This window comes from Caretta caretta, chromosome 11 (assembly GCF_965140235.1).
Source record: "Caretta caretta isolate rCarCar2 chromosome 11, rCarCar1.hap1, whole genome shotgun sequence".
NCBI lineage: Eukaryota > Metazoa > Chordata > Testudines > Cheloniidae > Caretta > Caretta caretta.
In genome coordinates this window covers 66,158,405-66,184,820 of record NC_134216.1, presented here as the reverse complement: position 1 = coordinate 66,184,820, position 26,416 = coordinate 66,158,405, and the positions used below count along the sequence as shown (strand labels likewise).

Genomic DNA, 26,416 nt, shown 5'->3' with positions numbered 1-26,416 from the left:
CGGCGATAAAGTAAAAAAACAGCAAAGGTGCCCACCTCTTGAAGGCAAGGAATCTCAGGGGACAAATGTATAACTCAGGGTTACATCTGAGAAGCTCAATTTTATTTCTTTGAAAAGATCTCCCTCTACATACTTTTACTTCCATGCAGTCCTTGGCTACCCTGCTTTCTGGATGCCTACGTTAGCAGCAGCCCTAATGCTTTATGAACCTATTAGAGACTTTTCTGCCGCAATGCAGCACTTTATCTAACTCATGAAGCTGTTTCGTGTCTTAACTTCACCCCTGGAATTTTTAGACAAGGAGTCTCCTTTCTTCTGTCCCAGGGTGCTTTTATTTGTTACAAACGCGTTGTCTAGTGGTCCTCTCATTTTCTGTTATGCCAGTTTTCTCACAGAAGGATACTGATGAATCAGAGCTGAGGGCTCTGAGTTGCAGTCTGTTTGAGAGCTCAGAGACCCCAGCAAACAATCCCTAACCAATGTGAGAAAGGCCTCTTATTCTGAGCCTGTATAATGGACCACGCTCTGCTCTGAGTTACACCTAAGCTACCCTGCTGGAGTCATGGATATTGCACAGGGGGTTACTGAGAGCAGAATTTGGCCCATTCAAACTACCCGAATGTTCTTGTATTTAATTATAAGAGACATTTTCAAAAGTGCAAATGGCAGATGGAGGCCTGTCACTGACTTTTAATGGGAGTTAGGCACCTACGCACCATTCCTGCCTTGGAGTCTCCCAGTGTCCCTTACCCGTCTGCCTTCCTTCTCAGTAAAACCACCTTATCTTCCTACGAGCCTGATCCTGCACCTCTGAAGGCAATAGGAGTTTTGCTGTTGTCTTCTATGGAGCAGCACCAGGCCCTCTGCAAGGTTAGTAAAGCTCCTGGTTAATGTATGGTGCTATGCACGTGATTCTATGTAGTGTACTATGCACTCTATAGGCAGAGCCCTCCTAGTATTAGACTTGGCTTAGATTATTCAGCAAGGCCGTCAGAATAATGCAGTAAAGTCTAATATAGCAGAGGACTCTACCGCCATAGCAGTCTCTCTCGGCTAAACGAGTCCAGACCTGACCAAAATCACTCCCGTTCAGCTTTAACTTACCTTCTGTCTCTGGGAGGCCTGTACAGGAGGCGAGGGTCTCCTAAGCGTCAGCCCTGGATGAGGGGAAGGTGTGTGTGGTGTATTGAAAACTGTTAAAATTATAAGCTGTCACTTTAAATGGTAGAGGGCTTCCTGGTCCGACTTGCAGGCTAGAGGGCTCTGATCCAAGTGTGCAATCTGGCTGCTCAGCAGTTAATCTGCAAAGAGCCGGCCTAGAACAAGCTGGCTTGAGTTGTGCCTCTCTACCTTAGGGAGCAGCCTGTTTTGTCACTTTGTTTTTGAGCGTTAGGGTTCTAAGGGCTTGTCTAAGTAGAGAGATAATGCACCGCAAACTGGGGTGCAAATCAACAGCAGCACTAGCATGGGATGCACTAATTGGCTTTGTGGCCCCTGCTGCTGTACATTAAAAGTTCCCTCCTGCACTGATATACTCTGTTTGAACTGGGGAACAGGTCAATGTGCACGATGGAATTTCTAGTGGCCCTGTACCAGGGTCCACACAGACAGTGATTGTGCAGCAAGCGAGTGCAACGTAGATTTACAGCTTAGCTTGCCACACACTAACTCCCTGTCTATAGAAGCTAGGGTGACCGTATTTCCCAAAGTGAAAATGGGACACCACATGGGGCAGGCCTGAACTCCTCCCCTGTGCAGGGCTGGCCTGAGCCACCTGGCATTGCTGCTAACCCAATCCCCACCGCCTGAGATGGCCGCCCAGGGCTGACAGCTAGAGCCCTGCTACACGATCGTCAGTTGGCAAGAGCAAATGCCCAGTTTTGCCAAAAAAAAGTTGTGATATCTGAGACAGGGCTTAAAAGGGGGATTGTGTATGATCACCCTAAGACAAGCCCTAAGAAATAAAGTAGTGTTATATTGCCACCTGCCAGCAAGAGTATTTAACCTTTTTCACTAACTTCTCTGTTTGTATGCTGTGACTATACCAGCTTGAGAAAGAGTTTGCAGCCAGGGGGGCTGTTAAGGTTCAAACCAAGCCTGAGGAGCTGTCAGGAGGAGAGATGTTTGACCTGTGGAATGCCTGGGAGCCCCAGCAAACTTACCAGGCATCCCCATCAGATGCAGAGCTCCTAAGGGGCTCAGGAGAAGCACTGGCCCTCTCCATTCCCAACCAGTCTTGTCTACTAGGACCCCACTTTGGTGGAGCTTATAAGGTTCACAGATGAATCTTCTCTTCAGAGCTCAGCAGCTAGAGAAGACCTTTATGTTGCAGGGTTCCTAAGCTCTGTTGGAGCAGTACAAATTCTTCTTCTAAAATCCTCCCACTGTCCCCCCTGTCTGTGACCTACTCAGCTGCTCATTGGTCTTATCTTATTGAAGTCCCAAGATTTCTGGACAGCCATTTATGCAGTATATTTACAAAATGAAGAATTTTATGAAGCATTTGGACTGCTGCATAATCAAACAGTAAAAGAGTCCTTGGCTATATACAGTATATTATATTTAGACTTGGAAAGATTCAATTTTTATCGATAAATGTCGATTTCACCTTGCACACTCAAACCGACAAAAAATAATAATGGAAATTTACAGATAGGCAAAGTAAGAAAAATACTGCCCAAGAACTTAAATTAGAGACTGTCATTAAATCATTATTGTCTGACGCTCCCATAATTTTCTGCAACTGTGAACATTTAAATCATGCTTAAAAAATGCTTTTAAGCTTAAAAAATGCTTAATACACAAAATTCCGTGCAACTGTGAAAATGTAACTCACTTAAAATTAAAGAAGCTTAAAAATAAACATCAATATTATCCATCAAAATTATCAAAAAATAAACGTGAAATTCTGCAAAGCCTAAGTATATTTAATGTTATATATGTGTGAGTAAAGACGAGGTGTAGTACAGGTTATCATCTCTGTATGTGGTTATTATACTGGGTTAGGATGAGGGGTATGATTATTATAAATAGCAGGCCGATCCTTATTCATGCTAACATTCAAAAATGGCTTACTAAACTTATCTGTGTCCCAACTGTGTGCAGTGTGTGTTTAACTTCTTACTGGCATTAACTGCTGATTCAGAGAGTGATTGTATGTTAGCGGATCCTGTTAGTAATTGCACTTCCAATGATCTCCTCAGTGAGGAAACCATTGCAGTGAAGAGGTTTTGATGATGGGTTAGTCAGAGCCGATCCTAACATCTGTAGGAGGTTAATCTGGGCATAAGGATCGTGGAAGCAACCACGGTTTATGTTTTAGCCTTTTTAGCATTGGCTCTTCCCCTTTAATGTCTCATCATAAAAATCACACCTTTTAGCGAATTTTCGGGTACCAGTGGAGACACAAACCCGCAGGCCTCTGTACAATCCTGTCCAGTCAAATTATATTCTGATGGCATTTTGCAGTCCTCGTTTGGAGGGGGCTGATCATGATAGGTGTTCAATTTCAGTGTTCTCATGGACAGCAGACCAGAACATTCTCAGGATCAGGCTTTTAATGTAGTTTTTTAGAAATCAGTCTCCCTCTCCCCATTGGAAGGGTGTCTCATAGCTCTGTCAATGTATCTCACATAAAATATTCGTTTGATATTTGACCATAAATCTACTGGGTGCTGTTGACACCAGCTGTGAAATGCAGATTCATTTATTTTTTTATCGCAATATGCCTGCATCTTATACACAGGTTAAACGTACATATATAAGACTGCTCCTGCCAGGTTTGAGAAGGTCTTCAGACGATGTTTCCAGCATAATATATGTTTAAAAGGTGCTGTGGCAATGACCACAGGTTTCTCCCGTCCCTTCCCTCCATTGTTGCGCTTTGTTTATATTATACATGGCCCACTATGCACAGCCCTTGTTAATCGGATGCAGAGGAAAATCAATATGTTGTTTAACTTGGATATTCCCAAAAGCACATGCAATCCTGGAGGTTGTGAATCTGCAAAAGGAACTTCATGCTGCCAAGAGGATCTACCCACATGACTATTTTTGCAGGATTGGCTCCATGAATCTTTTTTCAGGTAAACCTCTCATTTGAAGTTATTATCTGGAGTTTTGCCCAAATAAGGACTTAAGGAGTGATCCCAGGGTGGTGGAGGTTTGGATGCTTTTCCTCTAGTTCACAAAATTAAGGCCATGTTGTAAGATGTGTAAGCGGAGAAGGGATTAAACAGGTGCATATGGAGTCCTCTGTTTTAGGGAACGTTGTTGTAGCAAAAATGCACAAGAAAGAAGATGAGTATGGGAAACTGCATGGAACTTGGAGGGAAGAGCACAGGTTGCAAGTTGCAGGAAGAGTTGAGAGGTTGCATTGGAAAGTGAGGTTGCAGTTGGAGCATCTTTGAAAATAATTCTCTTAATAATGAGCCCGTTCAGTTTCAGAAACACGGAGTCCTCTCAAGTTATTACCTAGCACAGGGCACACGAAACAACAAGAAATATATAAATTCACGGCCTTATCGGGATTTCCTGAATTAAGGGTAACTTTTTAAGAGCATAAGAATGGCTATACTGTGTCACACCGGAAGTCCATCCTATCTTCCAACAGTGTCCAGAGACAGATGCTTCACAGGGAGTGAACAGAACAGGGTACTTTATTGAGTGATCCACCCCTGCTTGTCCAGCCCCAGCTTTTAGCAGTCAGAAATGTAGAGACACCTAGGGCATGGGGTTGCGTCCCTGACCATCTTGGTTAATGGCCATTGATGGACCTGTCCTCCATGAACTTATCTCATTCTGTTTTGAACCAAGTTACACTTTTGGCCTCCACAGTTTCCCAAGGTAACTGTTCCACAAGGTGATACAGCAGTGCATAAAGTGCTTGCTTATGTTTGTTTTAAACCTGCTGCCTGTTACTATGATTGGGTGGCCCCTGGTTCATGTGTTATGTGAAGGGGTAAATCACACTTCCTTATTCACTTTCCTCCATACCGTTCATGATTTTATAGACCTCTGTCATGTCTCTTCTCTGTCCTCTCTTTTCCAAGAAGAACATTCCCAGTCTTTTAAATCTCTCCTCATATGGAAGCTGTTCCATATCCCTAATAATTTTTGTTGCCTTTCTTTGTACTTTTTCCCATTGTAATATAGCTTTTTTTAAGTGGGGCAACCAGAACGGCATGCAATATTCAATGTGTGGGTGTGCAATGGATTTATGTAGTGGAATTATATTTTCTACCTTATTATCTAGCCCTTTCCTAATAGTTCCTAACATTTTCTTAGCTTTTTTGAGTGATTCAGCATATCTGAGTGATTCAGCATATGGATGTTTTCAGAGAACTATTCACAATGATGCCAAGATCTCTCTCTTGAGTAGTAACAGCTAATTTCGACCCCATCATTTTGTAATTGTAGTTGGGATTATTTTTTTCAATTAGCATTACTTTGCATTTATCAACATTGAATTTCATCTGCCATTTTGTCGCCCATTCACCCAGTTTTGGGAGATCCCTTTGTAACTCTTTGCCGTCTCCTTTGGATCTAATTATCTTGAGTAACTTAGTATCATCTGAAAACTTTGCTACCTCACTGTTTACTCCTTTTTCCAGATCATTCATGAATATGTTGAACAGCACTGGTCCCAAAACAGATCCTTGAGGGATGCCGCTTTTAACCTCTCTCCACTGTGAAAATGGACCATTTTTTCCTATCTTTTAACCAATTACTGATCCATGAGAGGACCTTCTCTCTGTAACTGCTTACTTTGCTTAAGAGCCTTTAGTGAGGGACTGTGTCAAAGCTTTCTGAAAGTCCAAGTACACTATATCCACTGAATCCTCCCTGTACATATGTTTGATGACCCCCCTCAAACAATTCTAAATAGATTGGTGAGGCATGATGTCCCTTTTCAAAAGCTGTTTGACTGTTCCCCAATATTGTGTTCATCTATGCGTCTGACAGTTCTGTTCTTTACTATGGTTTCAACTAATTTGCCTGGTACTGAAGGTAAGCTTACCAGCCTGTAATTGCTTGGATCAACCCTGGAGCATTTTATTAAAAATCGGCCTCACATGAGTTATCTGACAGTCATCGGATACAGAGGCTGATTTAAGTGATAGGTTTTCATATCACAGTTAATAGTTCTGCATTTTCATATTTGAGTTCCTTCAGAATTCTTGGGTGAATACTATCTGACCCTGGTGACTTACTGTTGTTTAATTTATCAGTTTGTTCTAAATCCTGTTCTATTGACACCTCAATCTGGGACAGTTCTTCATATTTGTAACCTAAAATGAATGGCTCAGATGTGGGAATCTCTCTCACGTTGTCTGCAGTGAAGAACGATGCAAAGAATTCATATAGCTTCTCTGCAACAACCTTGTCTTCCTTGAGTGCTCCTTCAGCACCTCGATCACCCCCTGTCCGCACCAATTGTTTACCAGAGTTCCTTCTTCTGATATACTTTAAAAAATTCTATTAATTTTTGTGCCTTTTGCTAGTTGCTCTTCACATTCTTTTTTGGCCTTCCTAATTATACTTTTACACCTGACTTGCCAGAATTTATGCTCCTTTCTATTTTCCTCGATAGGATTTGACTTCCAATTTTTAAAAGACATATTTTTGTCTCTGACTGCCTCTTTTACTCCATTTAGCCACGGTGGCATTTTTTGGAACTCTTACTTTTTTTTAAAAAAAAAAAGGGGTATACATTTAGTTTGAGTCTCTATTACGGTGTTTTTTAAAAGTTTCCATAGTGCTTGCAGGCATAGCACTCTCGTGACTGTTCCTTTTGATTTCCATTTCATTTTCTGTTTCCTTTTGATCTCCTCATTTTTGTGGTGTTCCGCTTTGTTATGTTAAATGTTACTGTGGTGGGTTTCTTTGGTATTTTCTCCCCTACAGGGATGTTCAATTTAATTACGTTATGGTTGCTATAAGGTTAACCTCTTGGACCAAATCCTGTGCACCTCTTAGGACTAAATCCAGAATTGCCTCTCCCCTTGTGGGTTCCAGGACGAGCTGCTCCAAGAACCAGTCATTAATGGTGTCTAGAAATTTTATTCCCAATCTATATGGGGAAAGTTGAAATCCCCCATTATTATTGAGTTTTCTGTTTTCATAACTTCTTCAGTCTCCCTGAGCACTTCACAATCACCATCACCATCCTGGTGAGGTGGTCAGTAGTATAGTCCTACTGCTATACTCTTATTATTCAATCATGGAATTTCTATCCGCATAGATTCTATTGTATAATTTGTTTCATTTAAGATTTTTACTATATTTGATTACGTTTTTTTCATATCCAGTGCCATTCCCCCACCAGCGTGACTTACTCTGTCATTCCCATATATTTTTTATCCTGGTATTACCATCTTCCATGGATTATCATTGTTCCACCAAGTTTCTCTGATGCCTATTATATCAATATCCTCAGTTAATACCAGGCACTCAAGTTCATCCATCTTAATATTTAGACTTCTTGCATTTGTATACAAGCACTGTCAATATTTAGTTGTCTGCCTTCATGTTGAATGGGAATCTTTTTTCATTTAACTGTTTCTCTTCAGTTCCTACCTCTACTTTTATCAACTTCTGTCCACTCCTCTTTACTAGGCGATAGAGTATGCCCTTTAATAAATTCTCCCCTAAGACATACATCTCTCCAAACCAGGTGCTCCTCTGCACCTGTCAGCTTTTATTGTTGCTGTTGATGCTGCTACTTCTGTATCCTGGAATGTCACTGGTACTGATCGATTGGATTGTTTTATACAGTATCACTTGATGGTTGGGTTCCAAGTGTTAGTACACAAGCTTGATCACGATACCATCTGAAGCAATCTGCCTTTTCATGACATGCTTGGTTCATAACCGTTTGCTCTGTGAGATTTATTTGTCTGTTTTTTCCACAGCTTTTGTTTTGATGCCAGAAACTCTTAATCCTTCAAAGTGTACAGTTCTGATGTTCAACCACGAGCAGCATTGATTTGTAATTGGCATGAGAGAGTGCTTGCTTCGACTAAAAGTACCTTTTAAAAATAATTCTGTTTGCTGTATGCCATACAGTCCCCATGTCCCTGTCCAAACTCTCTTCGTGTTGACTGCAGCAAAATATATTGCATTAAAAATAAAATAGAATTTATGCTGAGGCTCCCCCATGAGCCTTTCCTCACCTTCTGTGTTGATTGCATTGAAACCGTCTTGTTAAAAGCGAAGTGCTATGGCTACTGGTTTCCTTTTCGCTGAAATACATTTGCAAGTGCCCCTTGGTGACTTCTGTCGAGGTGTCCCCTTTTTCTGTCAGCACAGGACTAGATTCGACCACATTAAATTGAATAGTACCTTAACCTAGACCCAGACCCGTAAATATCCATAGGGTTAGTTGTGTAGCATCACAGTGTAAGGGAATCAGAATCTGGCCCATTATACTGAGTAATCTGCTTACTTCAATCACTGACTGTGACTCTTCAAATGATCATTTTACATGATACTACAGCTTCCAATATTTTTTTTCTAAACTACTGTGTATGTTATAGAGTTGATATATTAAAAGTTACCGTAAGGGTAATTGCCAGGCATGTAATTTCATCTGCAGGTCCCTATAATGACTGCTAATGTCATAAATTCCTCCCTACGAAATTACAGGCTTGTAACCCTCTCAGGGCATCTTGCATTGTCCATATAAGTACTAAGGTTAAGCTTTGGTGATGATCTCAGTGCCACAAAGCCTCATGTAAACTCACATGCTGATCGCAGGCGCTTAGTCTGTCATCAGACTAAGTAAATGATTAGAGCAGATGCAGACCAGACAATTTGGGCATGTGTTACCGTATCTGTTAAGACACCTGGACGGCTTGTTAACAAAACTACTTGTAACAGAATGTATACACTCATAAAAGACATTGACCATTGATCTTATATCCAATTATAATGCAAGAGGTAAAGTTTTAATGGGGTTGGAAAAGCAACTGGATTGCAGCCAGAGGAACACAGAGTTGTTTTCCCCATAATTCACTAAGAATATTGAAAATTTATATCCAGCTCAGAGGCTTTGGGTATAGAACAGGAGCATTTTCTTGTAATTAGCAAGCTGGATTGGGCGTCAGGAGATCCGGAGTCAATTCCCAGCTCTGCCACAGACTCCTGTTGAGGCCTTGGGCAAATCACTTAATCTCTCTATGCTTCAGGTTCCCTGTCTGCAAAATGGGGAGGATAATCCTTCCTTTCTCTATCTTGTCTCTCTAGGTTGCAAGCTATTGGTGGTGAGGACTCTCTCATTATGTACAGTTCTTAGCATCCATGTGGCTCTGAGCTCTCAGTACTATTTTATAATATAATAATAAGATAGTCTGTTTTTCAAGATATCATGGAAACAGGTTGCAAAAAGAGGGGGGAAATATGAAAAATATTTAAGGGTTTATTTGACTTAAAAGAAACGTTTTGTGTCCCCCAGGGAATGATGTACCTGGAAGAGAGGAGACTGGTTCACCGGGACTTGGCAGCCCGGAATGTCTTGGTAAAATCACCAACCCATGTGAAGATCACTGACTTTGGCTTGGCCAGGCTCCTGGAAGGCGATGAGAAAGAGTACAACGCTGATGGAGGGAAGGTGGGTGCATTCACGCCAGCAGTCCTGCCTTGCTCTTTTGCAGGGGCCTTCGTTCATTCCAGTGCAAAGCTCTTGTTCTCTCTATTCTGTCCCTTGAAAAGGGGATAACTATTGGAGTGCCACCATGTGCAGTATTAAAAGCAAACTTCGTAGATGAAGGCTGAGATTTTTCAAAAAGAGAAACTGAACGTTAGGCTCCTGAATCCACATTTTGGTACAAGCCTCATTTTTCAAAAGTCCTGAGCGCACTAGAGCTGCCTTTGACCTCAGTGGGAGCTATGACTATGCACTCAGCACTCTGGGAAATCAGGGCCCAGTCCTGCAAGCTATTCCATTCTATTCAGTGGGACTCTGCAAGGTAGAGGGCTTGGCCTAAGATGAGCAGAACTGAGCAAAACAGGATCGTAGCCGGGCTTTGTTCTTGTGTCTTCCATTTTGTGCTGCATTTCTACTGCAGTGAAAACATCTGAAGTCAGTGCACTGCAGTTGTTCCAGTTTGTCATAGAATCATAGAATATCAGGATTGGAAAGGACCTTAGGAGGTCATCTAGTCCAACCCCCTGCTCAAAGCAGGACCAATCCCCAACTAAATCAACCCAGCCAGGGCTTTGTCAAGCCTGACCTTAAAAACCTCAAAGGAAGGAGATTCCATCACCTCCCTAGGTATCATTGTAGGCTATTGCCAGCATTGAGTAGTTTGCAGGCTACTTTTTCTAGACAGATCCAGCAGCCACAAGGGAAGGGGGCAGGAGATGTTTACTTGTTGCAAGTCCATTAAGGTTTTACATGTGGTTTCCAACAATCTGCCTGTTGGCTCACAGTCAAGGAAACGGCGCATGCTCTTCCCCAGTTCCTTGTTGCAGTGACAACATTTGCTCAAGACATCTCTGAAAGGATGCAAAACACTGGGGCATTCAGGAGATCTGCTGTGTATAATTAAAACAGGCAGGTTTTAACCTTGACACCTGGGACACTTCCCTCTGTTCTTCCCATATTATTGCCCATTGCACCACCACAGGTTTAATTCCATATCGCGTCTTACATAGACTCACCTCGACAAGACTTGATAAAGGCACCCACATAGAGGCATCACAGTATTCAGGCGGTCCCAGACACAAGTTCCAAGTGGTTATCCCTTACGCATCTTTGAAATGCCTCACCAAAAATGCTCATCTTAACTTGCCTTAGTCTCTCCTCCAATCCCATAAAGTCCCTGGTGGGTCTATGTCTCTCCTCATCCCCTTTCCCAAATCCTTGGTCTCTCTGCTGCTTTACTTGTGTCCCCCCCCCCCCCCCCCGTCATTTTCTCTGTTCGCTTATGCTGGTGGCTGACTAGAGACTGCTGCCATCCCCTGTTACTTCCTGGGGAGAGTGGCTGCCTTCCTACATGTCCTGCTGCTGAGTCCAACTATGCCATGAATAGGAATTGTGGGGAGACAGACAACAGGGATACAGCTGGTGGGGCAAGAAGCATCAAAGAAACCAGCAGCAGGTCCGGGCGAAATTTTTTGATTAAAACTTTTTTTGGGGGGGGGGGGGGGAGGAGGGGGCCGAAAAATGCAGATTCAGGTCAAACTAAACATTTCACTCATTCATGCAGAACTTGCCCAGGTGTTCTGGTAAAAAACAAAAAATCCAAAAATATCTCAACATTTCCGATTTTTATTCAAATGACTTTTCATTTTGAAATTTACTTCACTATTATTAAAATAAAACTTGAATTTTTTTAAAAGCAACACCAAACATTTCACTTGGGGTCAAACGAAATGTTTCGTTCAACCCAAAAAGGAAGGGATTTTTTTTTTTTAACTTTTCCATTCACCAAATTTTTTTTTTTAAATTGGGTCAAGTGGAAACCCATTTTTCCCTGAAAAATTGGTTATTTGCACAGCGATAGTCAGTGGTTGCTTTCCTGCTCCCCAGCACCGCAAGGACCTTCTGGCAATGAGGATAGAGATTTGGCAGCCTTCCCTGACTCCTCCAGTTCCTCTGATCTCCCCTCCAGTGCCCTCTCTGCCCCTTCTCCACCCATTCCTTCCCGTGAAGGACAAAGGCAGCCTGTAGATTCTTCCTGCAGCTCTTAGAGGGTGTCCTGGACACATGGGTCCAAACACACTACAAATGCGATTGTTCTGCTTCTGAGAAGTATCGCTTCCCAACCCAGAAGTTGTTTGCATTTCAAAGCTTTACTGTAAGTTTCCTAAGGAGGGTTTAGGCAGCTGATGAATAATACAGCTCTGCTCCTGAAATTGTTCCTGTCTGGAAAAATCCTACAGAATGTAATAGACTTCTGCAGAAATTACATAGATCTCTATAGAACTCAGTATGATTTCCTTTCTGTCAAGGCATTAAACCAACCTATAGAATTTAATAGAGAATGATATCCCGGCCATAAATATAGAGATAACAGTTCTCTAATCAACTACACAGGGTATTTTCACAATGCCGACCCATTTACTGCTTTATCCAGCCATTAAGATTTTACCAGGGCACCTGCAGTTGTAGGTTTATTTGGTGGGGAGGGTTTCCTTTCAGTGACATGCTCTATAGTTTCAAAAGAAGATGACCCTTATTTGGTAGGATATAGTGTATACCCTGAGGCTCTGCTCCTACAAGGCAATATTCATGTCACACACTGCCCATTTGAAGTCAGTTGGTGTTTTGGATGCAAAGAGCTTGCAGGATTGGACCCTTTACACACACACAAGTCCGGAAATGGAGAAGTTAAAATTCTCATCCCACTATTAACTCATTGTCTTGTAGCATTGTTGATGACTATGTAGGTTGTTATGTATCTGCACTAGTGAGTGGCCAGGCTGCCCGTGCTTTGGTTTTACAAAACCTTGTCAAAATCAAAAGGGTTCCATTTTTTTCCAAACCACCTAAATTTTAATGGTTCGGACACAATCATTATATTGGCCAAACTGTTTTGATTTTATAATGTTAAATCCAGGGGTAACAAGGAACTGGTTGTTCCAATGTATCTGAACCACCAAAGCTTGGGTGCGGTGAAGGGTTTCTAATAGAAGGTTCTGCTTAGTTCTAACCTCAATATATGCTGTGACCCAAAATCTGTTCTGTTCTCTTTCATTGAAGCTCTTTACACCATTCCCATTACTATGATAGCTGAGTGCCTGCTCTGCTTTTCATTACGTGTGTGCAAAATCACCAGGTCAGATTCCGTACCCCGAGCAACCCCACTGAAATCGAGACATGAAGAATTCCATGGGGTTGCACAGACTGTAAATCATTGCTACACTGTCTCTCTGAGGGCTCCTCGCATGTTAATGAGCACAGAATTTGGTCAAGTATTTATTGTTGTGAGCCTTAATTTTTTTAATTTTCTGACTTTGGGGGTTTTAAATTAGTAACTGAGAGAGGGAGAGAGAACTGGATACCTGGGTTTAGGACCCATTCATATTATTTTATTCGTTATTATTTTTTCTAACGTTCATGTATATTTTTGCTCCCAAGATGCCGATTAAGTGGATGGCTCTGGAATGTATACACTACAGGAAATTCACCCATCAGAGCGATGTTTGGAGCTATGGTAAATCTTCCATGTGACTGTGCTTAAGAATTCATCACTTGTGAAATACATAACGTTCTTTTATTGCGTCACTGATGTTTGTTTATTTATCAACCCATATTTCCAAAAGGAGATAACTGTTACCTTGTGTTTCTTCTATTTTTTAAAAAAATACGTCTAAATTGCATTGTTACCTGTCTTCTGTGTTATTTCCCTGCTCACTAAAATGTTATTTCCCTGCTCACAATGTCCCTGCTGGGTTGCCTGCCAGAAGCTCTGGTTTGGTAGCAGTTTGGCTGATCATTGTGACAGAAAAAAGCCTCTTTTAGTTTTGCCACAGATTGGTAGAAATATGACTGCTGGTCATAATTTCCAACAGTTCCTTGAAAACCGAACTCTGAAAGCCAGGAATGTCAAAAAAACATTTGCTGGCTTATGGGAGTTTCTGTACTACAGTCACATAAAAGGGAATATGTCATAACACAGAACAAACACAGCAAGAGAGAGGGGGAGGGGGAAGAAAGCGAAGAGCAGAGACTGGCTTATTCAGGCTTAGGTTTAATTTCACAAACAATTTTGGAATGGGTGAGAAAGGTCAGGCCACAAGGAATCTAAACTGAAAACCAGGTGATTTCAATAGTTAGAGAGTTTATTTAACTGTGTTAACTACGAATATCAGAATGAGCTGTTAGGCATCTGCTTGGTTGTTTGCCTGTTTAACTTGTCCAGCTGGTATTGAGAAAGAATCCTGCACCTTTACAAATGGAATCGCACAGCATCAGACCCATAATAGGTAATTAGAGACACTGGACCTCATCCAAAGTTTCTGTTGCTGAATAGTTTTGAAACAAAGCTGTACGGTATCAGCTGAAACTCATTACTCACTTTTACCTGTGGGTAGCAGTAAAATACAGTTTGCTATTGCCAGGTAGCGATCTTCTTCTGTCCAGCGAAGAAAAATATATGATTATATGAGATTAAAACTGTATGCATAAAGCAGCTTCCTCCCCACCCCCAAATTGTGGATTACCCCAGTTAGCAAAATATGCATCTTCCTCCATTATTTATGCAGCTCAATTTAAAACAGGAAGCCCAGCACATCTGTAATTTGAAAGAATAAAACAAGACAATTGACAAGATTTAGTTATTAAACATCAGTGTGGAGGTGAATGGGGGAGAAAACAGATGCATGTTTCACGGATATGTATTTTTACTTCTCTCTCCTCAGATTAGAAGTGACAATCTGCAAAATACGATTACCAGGCTGGAGGCATATTTAAAATGACCTTTACAATAAAATAAAAGCAAAACAAAGGAGAGTGTTGAGAAAGCAGCAGTATTTTTAATATTAAAGATTGTCTTTTGGGATAAATTCTGTTACTTGTGATATATGTTATTTATCTTTTTGCTTAGCTGCCAAAAAAATCCTCGGGCTATTCAAAAAGAGGATACCAGGTTTAAATCACAGTATTATCATAACCCAAATCCATAAGGTGATTTAAGAGAAACCAACACAACTGACTGAATGACTTACAAGGCAAAGATAATGACATAACCTTATTCACTCTGCATCATTATGGGAAGTTGATGCTACAATTTAGAGAACATCTTTAGGTTTTTTGCCCCTTACAATAACATCAACCATTCATTTTCCATTTTGATATGATAAAAGAGCAAGGCATATTCTTCTGTTATTGTTTCCATGTATATGTTCTGAGTCTTCCCTATCTGTCATGCCTGCACTCTACACCGCTAATTTGTTCTAAGTCTCCCCTATCTGTCATGCCTGAACTTTTTCTTAACTCAATACAAACAAGAGACATCATCGTTAGAATCGAACTCAAGTGCTGTTCCACAGTCTTCCAATAGCCGTTAAGTGGTGGATCCAACGTAAGTCTGAGCAAGCTCTGGACACTTTATACGTGCACTGGTTCTGAGAATGAATGAGACAGGTTCATCACATTGTAATCCAATATTGGGCCTCAAACTGATCCATAAGGTGTTTTGAACAACTTAAATAAAACATGCCCCTAATCTTATACTCGTTTGTTCCCAGGTGTCACTATTTGGGAGCTTATGACCTTTGGCGGAAAACCCTATGATGGAATCCCGACGCGAGAAATTCCTGACCTGTTAGAGAAAGGGGAACGGTTGCCCCAGCCGCCTATCTGCACCATTGATGTTTACATGGTGATGGTGAAATGTGAGTATCTGTTGTACTCCTTTTCTTTTTAATATCACTGTGCTCAATGCTTGCAGAACGTATTCCATTGCATCTGACAGCGCTTGCTAATAATGCAGACTGTTTCAAAACAAAAAGCTTCCTACAGTTTTAGAAATTACATTTGAACATAGCATGCACCTTTCCCCTCCCACCTTTCCCCCTCCCACCCCCCCATTGCAAAGGATATGAGTTTAGCTGTGAAGGGTTTGAGTTAGCACCTCTTCTTATTACTGTGAGATGGTATCACACACCCTCGCTATGAAGTCAAAATTATATGATTGTGATTGTAAACACTTGTCATTTCCATGACAATTGATTTTGATGTAAAAAATGATAGCATTAAACATAATTATGGTACATGGGTAGTCAGGCATTGAAAGTGGCAAAGGGAAGAGTTGGTTCCAAAACAGAAATCTCAAATATTGAGGAAAGAAATCTATAATGTTTTTTTATTAAAGAGAAATTGACTTAATATAACAAATATAACACAGCTGAGGATTTGTTTTTGTTTGTTTAGCTGGATCCAGTAGTTTATGGACACGTATATTTTAGCAAAAAATGAAAATAGTTTATATCTGGATTCTCACTTACCCTGCCCTCCTTCCCCCGCAAGAGAGACACAGAGAGAGATTTCAGAGGAACAGCCGTGTTAGTCTGTATTCGCAAAAAGAAAAGGAGTACTTGTGGCACCTTAGAGACTAACCAATTTATTTGAGCATGAGCTTTCGTGAGCTACAGCTCACTTCATCAGATGCTCATGCTCATGCTCAAATAAATTGGTTAGTCTCTAAGGTGCCACAAGTACTCCTTTTCTTTTTACAGAGAGAGATGTGCACGCAAATGGATCCTCAAAGCCTAGACTTCTAATTAAAAAAGAATTAGGAACATCTCTGTCGTGTTTCTGACTTCATTTAAGTGAAATTAACATACAGCCATCTCTTCGTTCTAATATGGGCTTTTCCCTTTTGATTTGCACACAAAAAAGAGCAGAACTAAGAAGATAAACTGGAGGAGGTAAATATGTATATTCTTAGTAAGAAAATGGGATTTCTCTCTTCTCAGAGTTGCATTTGTAGCCTGAAGCTTGTCATATGGGTGCAGTAGATCACTCAGAGATTGTTAATGGGATATAGTTCCTTTCACCCCTAACTGCAAGATTAAACCCAACCCAGGTCATTAGAGGCTGAAGACTGCCACACATGTTCAGTACAGGGGCTCTCTGGTGGCTTGTGTTTTATAGTTTCATCTAATTCCCAATGAACAAGTGTCCACATCACAAAAATCACAGTCCCTTAGTATCAATATGCACCTCCTTCCTGGAAGTGTTAGCAGAGAGGCCAAGGATTGTAATACCCTAATCTTAGTAATGGCTGTAGGTTTGAGGCACATTGGTCAGACGTTATAAGGTAATTTGCAACCTCACTTCCTGTACTATATACACTCTGTGGGTAAATAGGAGCTGAATCTTCCACACTGTCCATCTGGAACCTACATGGGCCCTAAAATCCAAACACAAACAATTCTGATAGGGATAAATGGAAGATTTTGTTTTTCAGCAGACTGCCTTTCATTTAGTCTTTCACAGTGCTGATACAAGGTCAATCTACCCCTTGTACAGTTTGATTGTCTATGGTTCGGGAATTGTTTTTGTAAGAATTGCATGACATTTCCTCTAATATAGGAATTCTCCTCAATATATCATTTCAGCCATAGAAACTGATTCTGCATGTTTTACTCATGTTGAAGAGTCCCTCAGCCATGTGAATAGTCCCATTGACTTCAGCGGGACTACAGATATGCATAAATTTGTGAGAAAGGATTGGAGCATCTATAAGATATGGACGATAAAAGAGCAAGGCACTTGATTATCATGGCATCTAGTAATGCAACGGAATGTAGTTTGGAAGTCGACTAGAAGAGCTAAACACATGGAAGGGGACCATTTGGATCAAACTCAAGAATATTCTAATAGAATACAGTTCTAATGAATAAGAAACAATTCTATTGTGTTGAAAGCAGATGCAGGTAGACGGGATATTCTGGACATCTGAAATTGGGGAAACCATTGCTAATGGGGTACCCCTAATCTTTTAGCATTCTTGCCAAACTGCCTTCTGGCTAAGGAAACTTTGGTTCTTCTACTTTGGTCACATCTTCAGTGTAATAGGACTGTGGGAGATAAGGACCATTTCACTGACAGTCCCTGCTAAATGAGGACACATTCCTGGAAAATTGCTGATAGAATCTTTTCGTAGCAGAGGTTGGCACTGAGATAAACCAGCAGCTGTTGCTGAGTGGCATTTATCAGTTGCTTTGCACTAACTGTTTTGCAGCAGGCATTCAAAGAGGAGGCCGTTCTTTCTAATGAACTTTTCTGAGAGAATGTGAGAGGGAGAGGAGGGGGGAAAACATCTTTCCTTGTTTAAGGCGGAATGTGTCTCGATAATAGATATAGCCTACAGCAGGGCTTATGCCTGCAAATAATCTTAAAGTGTAGCCAATAGCTTATGATGGCAGCACTAATACAAAGTTACCCGAATGGTGAGGAGGGAGAAAAAATACTTGAGAGAGGTGAGAGTGTTCAGATCTGTTTAACAGTCTGCTATAACCTGGAATACATTATGGATTAGCAGATACTAGTAGTATTATGATAGTGCCCAGAGGCCCTGATTGAAATACAGGCCCCATCGTGCGAGGCGCTGTACAGATCAATAGTAAGAGACATTCCCTGCCCCAAAGAGCTTCTGGTCTAAATAGACAAGACTGACAAGCGGGGTGGGATTAGAAAGACACTAGTACCATCCCCATTTTAAAGATGGCAAACTGAGGCACAGATAAATTAAGCTACTTGCCCAAGGTCCCACAGCAGCAAAGCCAGGAATTGAATACAGATCTCCAGGCCTTAACCACAAGATCCACCTTCCACTATTTTAGAAGCATTGTTTATTATCATCTTTCCAATTTTCCTGAACAACTGAATTGTGTTTTTTCCTTCTGCAGGCCAAATACACCAAAGGCATCGTTGCACTTCAAACTAAGGATTGTTTCAAATGTTGTTCAAAATGTAATGACAGTCCTTGTTACCAATCAACTTTTTTTTCTTCTTAAATCTGCCCGCAGGCTGGATGATTGATGCTGACAGTCGGCCTAAATTCAAGGAATTGGCTGCTGAATTTTCTAGAATGGCTCGAGACCCTCAGAGATACCTTGTCATTCAGGTCAGCAACTCTGGAACATCTGGAAATCATTTTAATTCTGCTTGTAAAATCCCTGGAATGAATATAAGTGCATCAGAAGCTCTCACGTCCCCGCTAAAAGAAAAAAGCAGTTGTGATAATAATAGAATCATAGAAATGTCAGGCTGGAAGGAACCTCGAGAGGTCATCTAGGCCAATCCCCTGCTCTGAGACAAGACCAAGTAAAGCTAGACCATCCCTGACAAGTGTTTGTCTAACTTGTTCTTAGAAACATCAACTAATACTCTAAGATAGCTCAATAGAGAGAGAGAGAGAGAGCCATGCTGAGATTTGAAAAAACGGGCGCATGGAATTCAATTCCTATATCCATATTTACATTATCCCAAATCTACCCCACACTCCGCTGGCGCACTGTGTCCAGTTCTGGGCTCCACGCGTCAGGAAAGATGTGGACAGATTGGAGAGAGTCCAGAGGCGAGCAACAAAAATGATAAAAGGTTTAGAAACCCTGACCTGTGAGAAGATTTTCAAAACTGGGCCTGAGTAAAAAAGACTGAGCTGGGACCTGATAAGAGTCTTCAATTATGTTAAGGGCTGTTATAATGAGGACAGTGATCAACTGTTCTCCATGGCCACTGAGCAATGGACAAGAAGTAATGGGCTTAATTGGCAGCAAGCGAGATTTAGGTTAGACATTAGGAAAACTTTCTAACTATTAGGGTAGTTAAGCTCTGGATTGGGCTTTCAAGGGAGGTTGTGGAATCCCTGTCACTGAAGGTTTTTAAGAACAGGTTGGACAAAGAAATGGCGATGAATAAAAATTGCAGTGCCAATAACATAATTATTAAATACCAGAGGCCAGAACATGGAATCCGTTTGGGCCAGATTCTGATAGGCTGACTCACAATGATCAATATAGACAGTTCAGTGGAACAATTTGATCAGTAAAACAATAGTCAGCATGAGTAATAGTATCATAATGTTGTCTTTTCCTCGCAATACTCCTCACTGAGCTCAAAGGGGAGTAATGTTTAAAAAATGAAGGCCGCAGAAAACTTGCCTGGATAATTATTTCACTAACTAAAAGAATTTACTGCATTTGTTGTACTTCCTTTCATTATCTTTTTAATCTCATTATCAAGGTAATTTGCTATATAATCTGGTGGGTATTTCATCATTTGAGGTCACCCATGTGGCCTTTTTCATTGTGCTGTTTGGCCTCTTCCATAGTGGTCTTTTATGACACTAAATGACAAATGCTCACCTCAGTTTAACTCCATTGCAGCACTCGTGTCTCGGCCCTTGTGGAAAGTCCTATGGAATATAATCAGGAATGATAACCTCTCCATGAGTGAGGTAAGATCTTTTATTGGGCCAACTTCTGTTGATGAAAGAGACAAGCTTTTGAGCTCCTCTTCAGGTCCTTTCACCAGTTGTCTCTTTCACCTGCAGAAGTTGGTCCCATAAAAGATATGACCTCACCCACCTTGTCTCTCTAATATCCTGGGCCCAACAGGGCTACCACAACACTGCAAACAACCTCTCCATTGGAGTTTTAAACCAAGCTATAGAATTCTATGGCAGGGATATAATTCTCTGTTAAATTCTACAGCATGGTTAAACAATTCTCTAGATAGGACTTTATTCTCTATTAATTTATATAGAATTATATTATATATTAATTTAGTGTAATGTCTGTAGATCACGAGCTCTTTGAAGCAGGGGACTGTATTTTGTTCTGTGTTTGTACAGGACCTAGCACAATAGGGGCTTTATCCCTGACTGGGACCATGGGCACTAAGGCAATCCAAATGTTGTCATTACCTAGTTTAATTCCTATTGATTTCATCCCTGTTAAATTCTTATAAGGCCTTCCATGTGGCTAACAGGGGAGTTTCACACAATAAATCTTTAAAAGACCCAAATAAAAATAAAATAAAATAAAAAGCAAAGAAGCCCACTTTCCATATTTTATACATATATATTTCCTGCATTAGCCTTCATATCTCAAATATTTCACAACATACATCAGACCTTGCCAGAAGCTGGTCTACTGGGTCCAGAATTGAGTTTATTTTAAAAAAGAAAGAAAAAAAAGTTCAAAAACAGGAATGTAAAACATTTATTTTTGCTTGCTTAATGCAGTTACTCCCTTCCTGTCATCGTATTCCCAGCCAAAAATCAAAATAAACTCTGTAGCTGTGGTGATGTAGGGCAACCTGAGTATAGGCATAGTCTCTGCACCATGACTGCCAGGTAGTATAGAAAGCAGGTCACCATGCTCATAGAATTAATTCAACTCTGTGTTATCTTCCTCCGTCCATGTGACACATTCAGGGTGATGACCGTATGAAGCTCCCCAGCCCAAACGACAGCAAATTCTTCCAAAATCTGCTAGATGAGGAAGACCTGGAAGATATGATGGATGCTGAGGAATATTTAGTTCCTCAGGCCTTTAACATCCCTCCTCCTATCTACACCTCCAGGGCTAGAATCGACTCCAACAGGGTAAGAGCAGTTACTGACTCGCAAAACCATGTCTAGAGTTTTAAGTGCTCTAATCAAGCATAAGCCTGAGTTACCCTGGGAAATTTGAGCTTAAAGTGCATGGAGAGTGACTATAAAAATGGCATCATGAGGTTCCAAGTTTATTGTGTCTCCGTGAATTCCAAATCAATAGCTCTGCTCACCAGTGAACAAAGGTATTCTTTGAACAGCCAGTCCTGAATCCTCAGCTTAGGATTGTAAGGCCACGCTGTATTCTTTCTGGACAGTGAATCATCAGTGCCAGTAATCACGAGTCTTTCAGTCTACATCTGCCATGCAAACCCATTACCTGTAAAGGGACTGCACAGGTGTAACCGAGAGCAGCTGGAATTAAGTACACAATCTTGTCGATGCATCTTGAGTGAGAATGCAATCTAGCTCTTTCTCCAGTCTATCTATGGGCTCTTTTACTATATATCTGAGCATCTCACACTCTTTACTCTATTTAGCCTCTCAACCCTAAGAGGTAGGACTATTATTCACATGTTACCAATGGGGAACAGTGGCACAGAGAGGCTAAATGACTTGCCCAAGGTCACGCAAGAGGTCTGTTGCAGAGTAGGGGATTGAGCGCCAGTTGCCTGAATTGCTGGCTAGCTCCCTACAAAAAAAATTACTGTGGCAACAAGTCTCAGAGCCTGGGTCAGCTAATTCGGGCTCACACTATGGGTCTAAAAATATCAGTGTAGATGTTCCCCTTAGGCTGGAACCTGGGCCCTGGAACTCGGTGAGTGGGGTTGGTCTCAGAGCTTGGGCTTCAGCCCGAGTGGGAATGTCTGCACTGCTGTTTCTAGCCCTGTAGCGTGACAGTGAGTCAGTGGACCTGGCTCTGAGACTCACTGCTGAGGGTTTTTTTTTTGTTTTTTGGTTTTTTTGCTGTGTGGACGGACCCATGGACTTCAGAGCATCCTGCCTTCTGGCTCTGCACTTCTAACAGGAGCTTAGAAATGTTTAACTAGGATTGGTGATCTGGTGTCCTTTCTGAAGTGAGGAGAGATGACTCTAAATGCACCAGATTAGGATAAGAAGTTGTCATTTTTGCATAGACACATTTTTCCAAGGGAAACCCCATCTAAAGCACTGACCACAGTCTCTCCAGAACAGGCATGGAGTTTGATTTCCAGCAATGCTAAACACCCACAGCTCCAGCTGGAACCAGTGGGACCTCAGCATGTGCTTAAAGTTAAGCAAGTGCTTAAGTGCTTTCCTGAATAGAGATGCTTTCCTGAACGAGGGCCATAGTTGGCTGAGCTTGCGATATACATCCATAATGCGTCTCCAAACTGTCTTGGGTCAGCGAAATTGGGCTGTAAATTGGCACAGACTATAACAACATCCAGTAATCACCACCATTATTGTGGTTTACTCTCACAGTTTGATTAACAGCAATGACATTTGTTCCTTATTGCTGAGAAATCTTCCGATTCCCTCCTTAAGCCAAGCAGTTCCAAATTCATTCAGTAGGATGGATTAATCATTTCCCATAAATAAAAATAGATGTATTTGAACCTCAGTTCCACTTGCAAGGTGCTTCTCGTGTTCACTGTCAGCTTACACTGGAGAACTAAAATAACTTCCTTTTACAGGGCCCCATCTCCACATAGGGAAAAACAACATGAGTTTGAGCTCACAGGGTTGCCACCTGAGCACTCCTGTGTGAGGGTGTGGGATTTACTGCCATTATCGAAGGATCTTGGCTCCAAGTCCCATGAAACTTGGGAGAACCCTCACCACGCTACCTTCCCTCCTGGCTGCTATGGGAGCCTGGATCAGGCAGGATCCATGCAACCGTCATGGGTACGTCTACACTGCAATAAAAACCCCACAGCACCGAGTCTCAGAGCCCGGATCAATTGACCCTGGCTCACGGGGCTCGGGCTGCATCCTTCCCCTGAGTGGGTTTCAGAGCCCAAACGTCTACACTGCTATTTCTAGCACCACAAGCCTGAGTCAATTGCCCCCAGCTCTGAGACTCAGGGCCATGGGTTTTTCTTTTCAGTGTAGACATACCCAGTGACACCTGCCCCTTCAAGTCCTCTTCCAAGAAGAATGTCACATTATAAGAGGAAACCAGCGTTATCTAATGCTGAGAGGGCAACGTTTTCTGACACTGGGCTGCCAGTGGGATTGGGTATAGGGTTGGCTCTGAATTTTCCTAAAGCATCCTATAAGTCTAGCATTTTCACCAATATAATATTATACTTTCTCAATAGTTTTCACTCTATGGGTCAAACTTCCTGGGCCAGCTATGGAAGGCCCCAAATGCAGCGTAATCAATGAGATATCGGTTTACTAAAACGGTGGTAGGACACGGAGAGCCTACAGAGTCCATTCGCACCCTCTGCATGCCATTGTGCTGTACTCCCCGGGGGCTCCATTCACCCTAATTGACAGGTGCTATTTTTAGAGGGGGTGGGGAAGGAGACTGCTGAGGGTGTGGCCGATGAATGTACAATTTATATATAATAGCAGCTTCTGGAATCAGCAGAGGCTGACTCCTCTCATGTGACACAAATATTAACCATTATAACGCAGAGCCATGTCAGATGTCTCAGGTCAGCGCATAAAGCCTGATCTCTTACTAGCAGTCGTGTGTCTTACATTTATTACAGGAATCACCAGGCAGCATGCACACACATGCAGGCATGCACATGGCTAGATTTCAGGAGAACTAAATCAAGCATAATGCTGAAATACCTCCCTGGTGTATCAGACATGCTGTGTCTAAGATACATAGTTGCCATAGAAGCTCCTGATTTGTAACACAGATAGTTTTTTCCCCCTGGATATAAGCTCTGCTCTGTTTGCTCTGCAGTTGCAATAATGCAGATAAAAATCAATGGCGATAAGACTGCCAATGTTCCTCCTCTAAACATTCATGTTGATCTAAAACTAAATGCGCGGTAGCTCCTTTAAGAAGTATTCTTTCCACTGTGCATACTTTAAGTACAGATGGATGTCAGTTGCAGGAATCACACAGAACTGAAATACCTTCAAGTATCTGTACATGCAATGCTTTGAGTCTGGCTTATTCTGTTTCCTTTGGGTGGCTTGGATTTATGCTTGTTTGCTGTAATGACTATTAATATTAAATGAACTCATTATGATCAGTGTTATTACCGTGAATACCAAACACATTGATGCAGCTCAGTCAGTTTCTGTTCATTGTTACTGGAAAATTAAATTTTATGTGAACGTCTCCATGCTGCTTGGTTAGGGCAAAACACAGAGCCAATAGCTACGGAATCTTCACGTCTTTCCTGGCGATGAGGTGCTTGAAACATACGGCCCTGCACTTATTGGGCTGGTGGTTTTAATTTTAAAAACTGAGGCACGCGTACTGTGAGCCGCTAATGTGCTCTTTCTCTGGGCATACTGCACAGAACCTCTTGGCTTCAATGTGCCCTAGCATAGTTCTAGCAAGGGCTCAGGAAAGCAGGGAGTTTCTGAGCCTCTTTGTGTTTAGACACTGAAGTCAGTGAACTGAAGTAAGAGCACTTGTTCGCTAAGGAAAGCTGTGAAGTTTCTGCTGTACAATCCTACATCCAGGCAAGGCGATGCTAGGGTTAGGCACCAATGAATGAGGATATACATAAGACAAATAAAAAAAAAAACAGTTTAATATACAGTAGTGACTTAAAGCTGTATCCCGTAGGAAAAAGGAAACCTCAGTGGGATGGGATATGCCCTCCACTGAAATAAACAAGGCATTGCCTTCCTAATCTTCTGGAATCTGTTGAGATAGGCTGGAGGCACAAGGGCAAAGCCTCCCGTTACTCCACACACACTGTTTTCCTGGCAGCCCATGCAACCAAAACTCCTGTTTGTGGCTAACTCATGGACTCCCTTGGAGAAGAGTTCTTCCTTAAAGGGGCGTTCCCCAGCATGGAAGGGGCGCCCTGCAAAAGTTAAGACGGGCTGGTCTGTCCAGAAAATTGGGATTTCAGCTAAACTACATTTTTCGCATCAAGTGTCTGCTTTCCGCGGAAAATGTTGACTTGTCATCATCCAAAAAGTTCCAAAATCAGCAAAGGGGTTAACGACTGGTGGGTTTCCAGAACTTCGTGTCCTGTTTGGGTGAATAACGCCATGCTGGTGAAAGTGTAGTCATTGCCACTGCAGTGGTTATATAAGCCCAAGACTTTCGTTGCTAGCGCTAGCAAATCGCCTACATTCACAACCATACAATTATCGACTCCGGTTTTTTAACAAGTACTGTACTGTCTGAACAGGTACAGTGTTAGAACAGAGGGAAGTCTCTTTTGTTTTCGCGTTTGTGCACCACAATGCTTTTACCTTGGCTAATTCTCACTGCTGCTAACTGTTCATACTGTTCAGCAGCTCCTCTGAATGCGGCCCTTGTTCCTGTGGTCTGTACACTGTATATTATAGACGCCCTTGATGCCATCTGTGCAGGCAAGAGTCAGGGGATATTTCACTGCTGAACCTCTACTTATAATTAAGTCACTCCAGAGTGAAATAGGGCAAAGTCTCATCGAGGCCCTTCATTTGTTTTTAAAAACACATAAACGTCCGGGTTTTAAAGGGAGCGAAGAAAAGAAGAATGAGCATGATTATAAACAGTATTTTATAGGGACATGGCAACTTTCGTTACAGATGTCGGGCACAATTTTTAGAATTGAGACGTCTGCCATGTGGAGCACACCAGAGCTCTGGCTTGACTAAACTCCTTCACCACATAGGTGGCTACACAGGAGCCTAGAGGGCAGGGCCTCTGCTGTCAGTCGGACTTCAAAGCAGAAGTGGAGCTGGCCTATGCTGTGGCCGTGGCCTACTGCGCCTATTACTCAGATTACATTCCCAATACACCGAGCACCAAATCAAGTCCTTACAGATTAGCCCCTTTGTGCATCTAACAGGTTTATAATACAGGTCATGAATCAACAGTTGATTTGGTACTAAGAGAAAAAAATATTTAAAATTGCTGAGCCGATAGGCCAGCTCTGTGTCCTGGCACAACCCCATTGACTATTGCAACCCTACTCTAGTCTGCAGGGTGATGCAAAGGGTAAACAAAAGGTGGAGTTGTCCCACTGAATTTAAAACCCGCACATTGCAGCGATGTGGCACATTTCACCAATTTAAGATTTCTTTTCTGCATTTTTTTACATTACAATTATGCCTTCGAATTATGTCATGACAGTAACATTAATTGCATCTAGAGACATATATTGTAGTAATTGCAATGACTATAGAAGTATGTACAAACTTCAAAATTGCCTTTGGAATTTGAAAAATCACTGGAAAAGTGGTCTAATTGTTGTGAGAAAATGCCACAAAAATGAAGA

At 41.7% G+C, this 26,416-nt stretch overlaps 1 protein-coding gene across 6 annotated transcripts in view; it reads left to right on the top strand.

The window, feature by feature from the left end:
• ERBB4 (erb-b2 receptor tyrosine kinase 4) overlaps positions 1-26,416 on the top strand; it is a 975,001-nt gene that overhangs the window by 919,635 nt on the left and 28,950 nt on the right. For all 6 annotated transcript variants that reach the window (XM_048869092.2, XM_048869089.2, XM_048869091.2 and 3 more), the window contains 5 exons: positions 9,455-9,610; positions 13,085-13,160; positions 15,196-15,342; positions 18,484-18,581; positions 20,898-21,068. In XM_048869092.2, the coding sequence (XP_048725049.1) occupies positions 9,455-9,610; positions 13,085-13,160; positions 15,196-15,342; positions 18,484-18,581; positions 20,898-21,068 (648 nt within the window). The remainder of the gene's footprint in view (positions 1-9,454; positions 9,611-13,084; positions 13,161-15,195; positions 15,343-18,483; positions 18,582-20,897; positions 21,069-26,416) is intronic.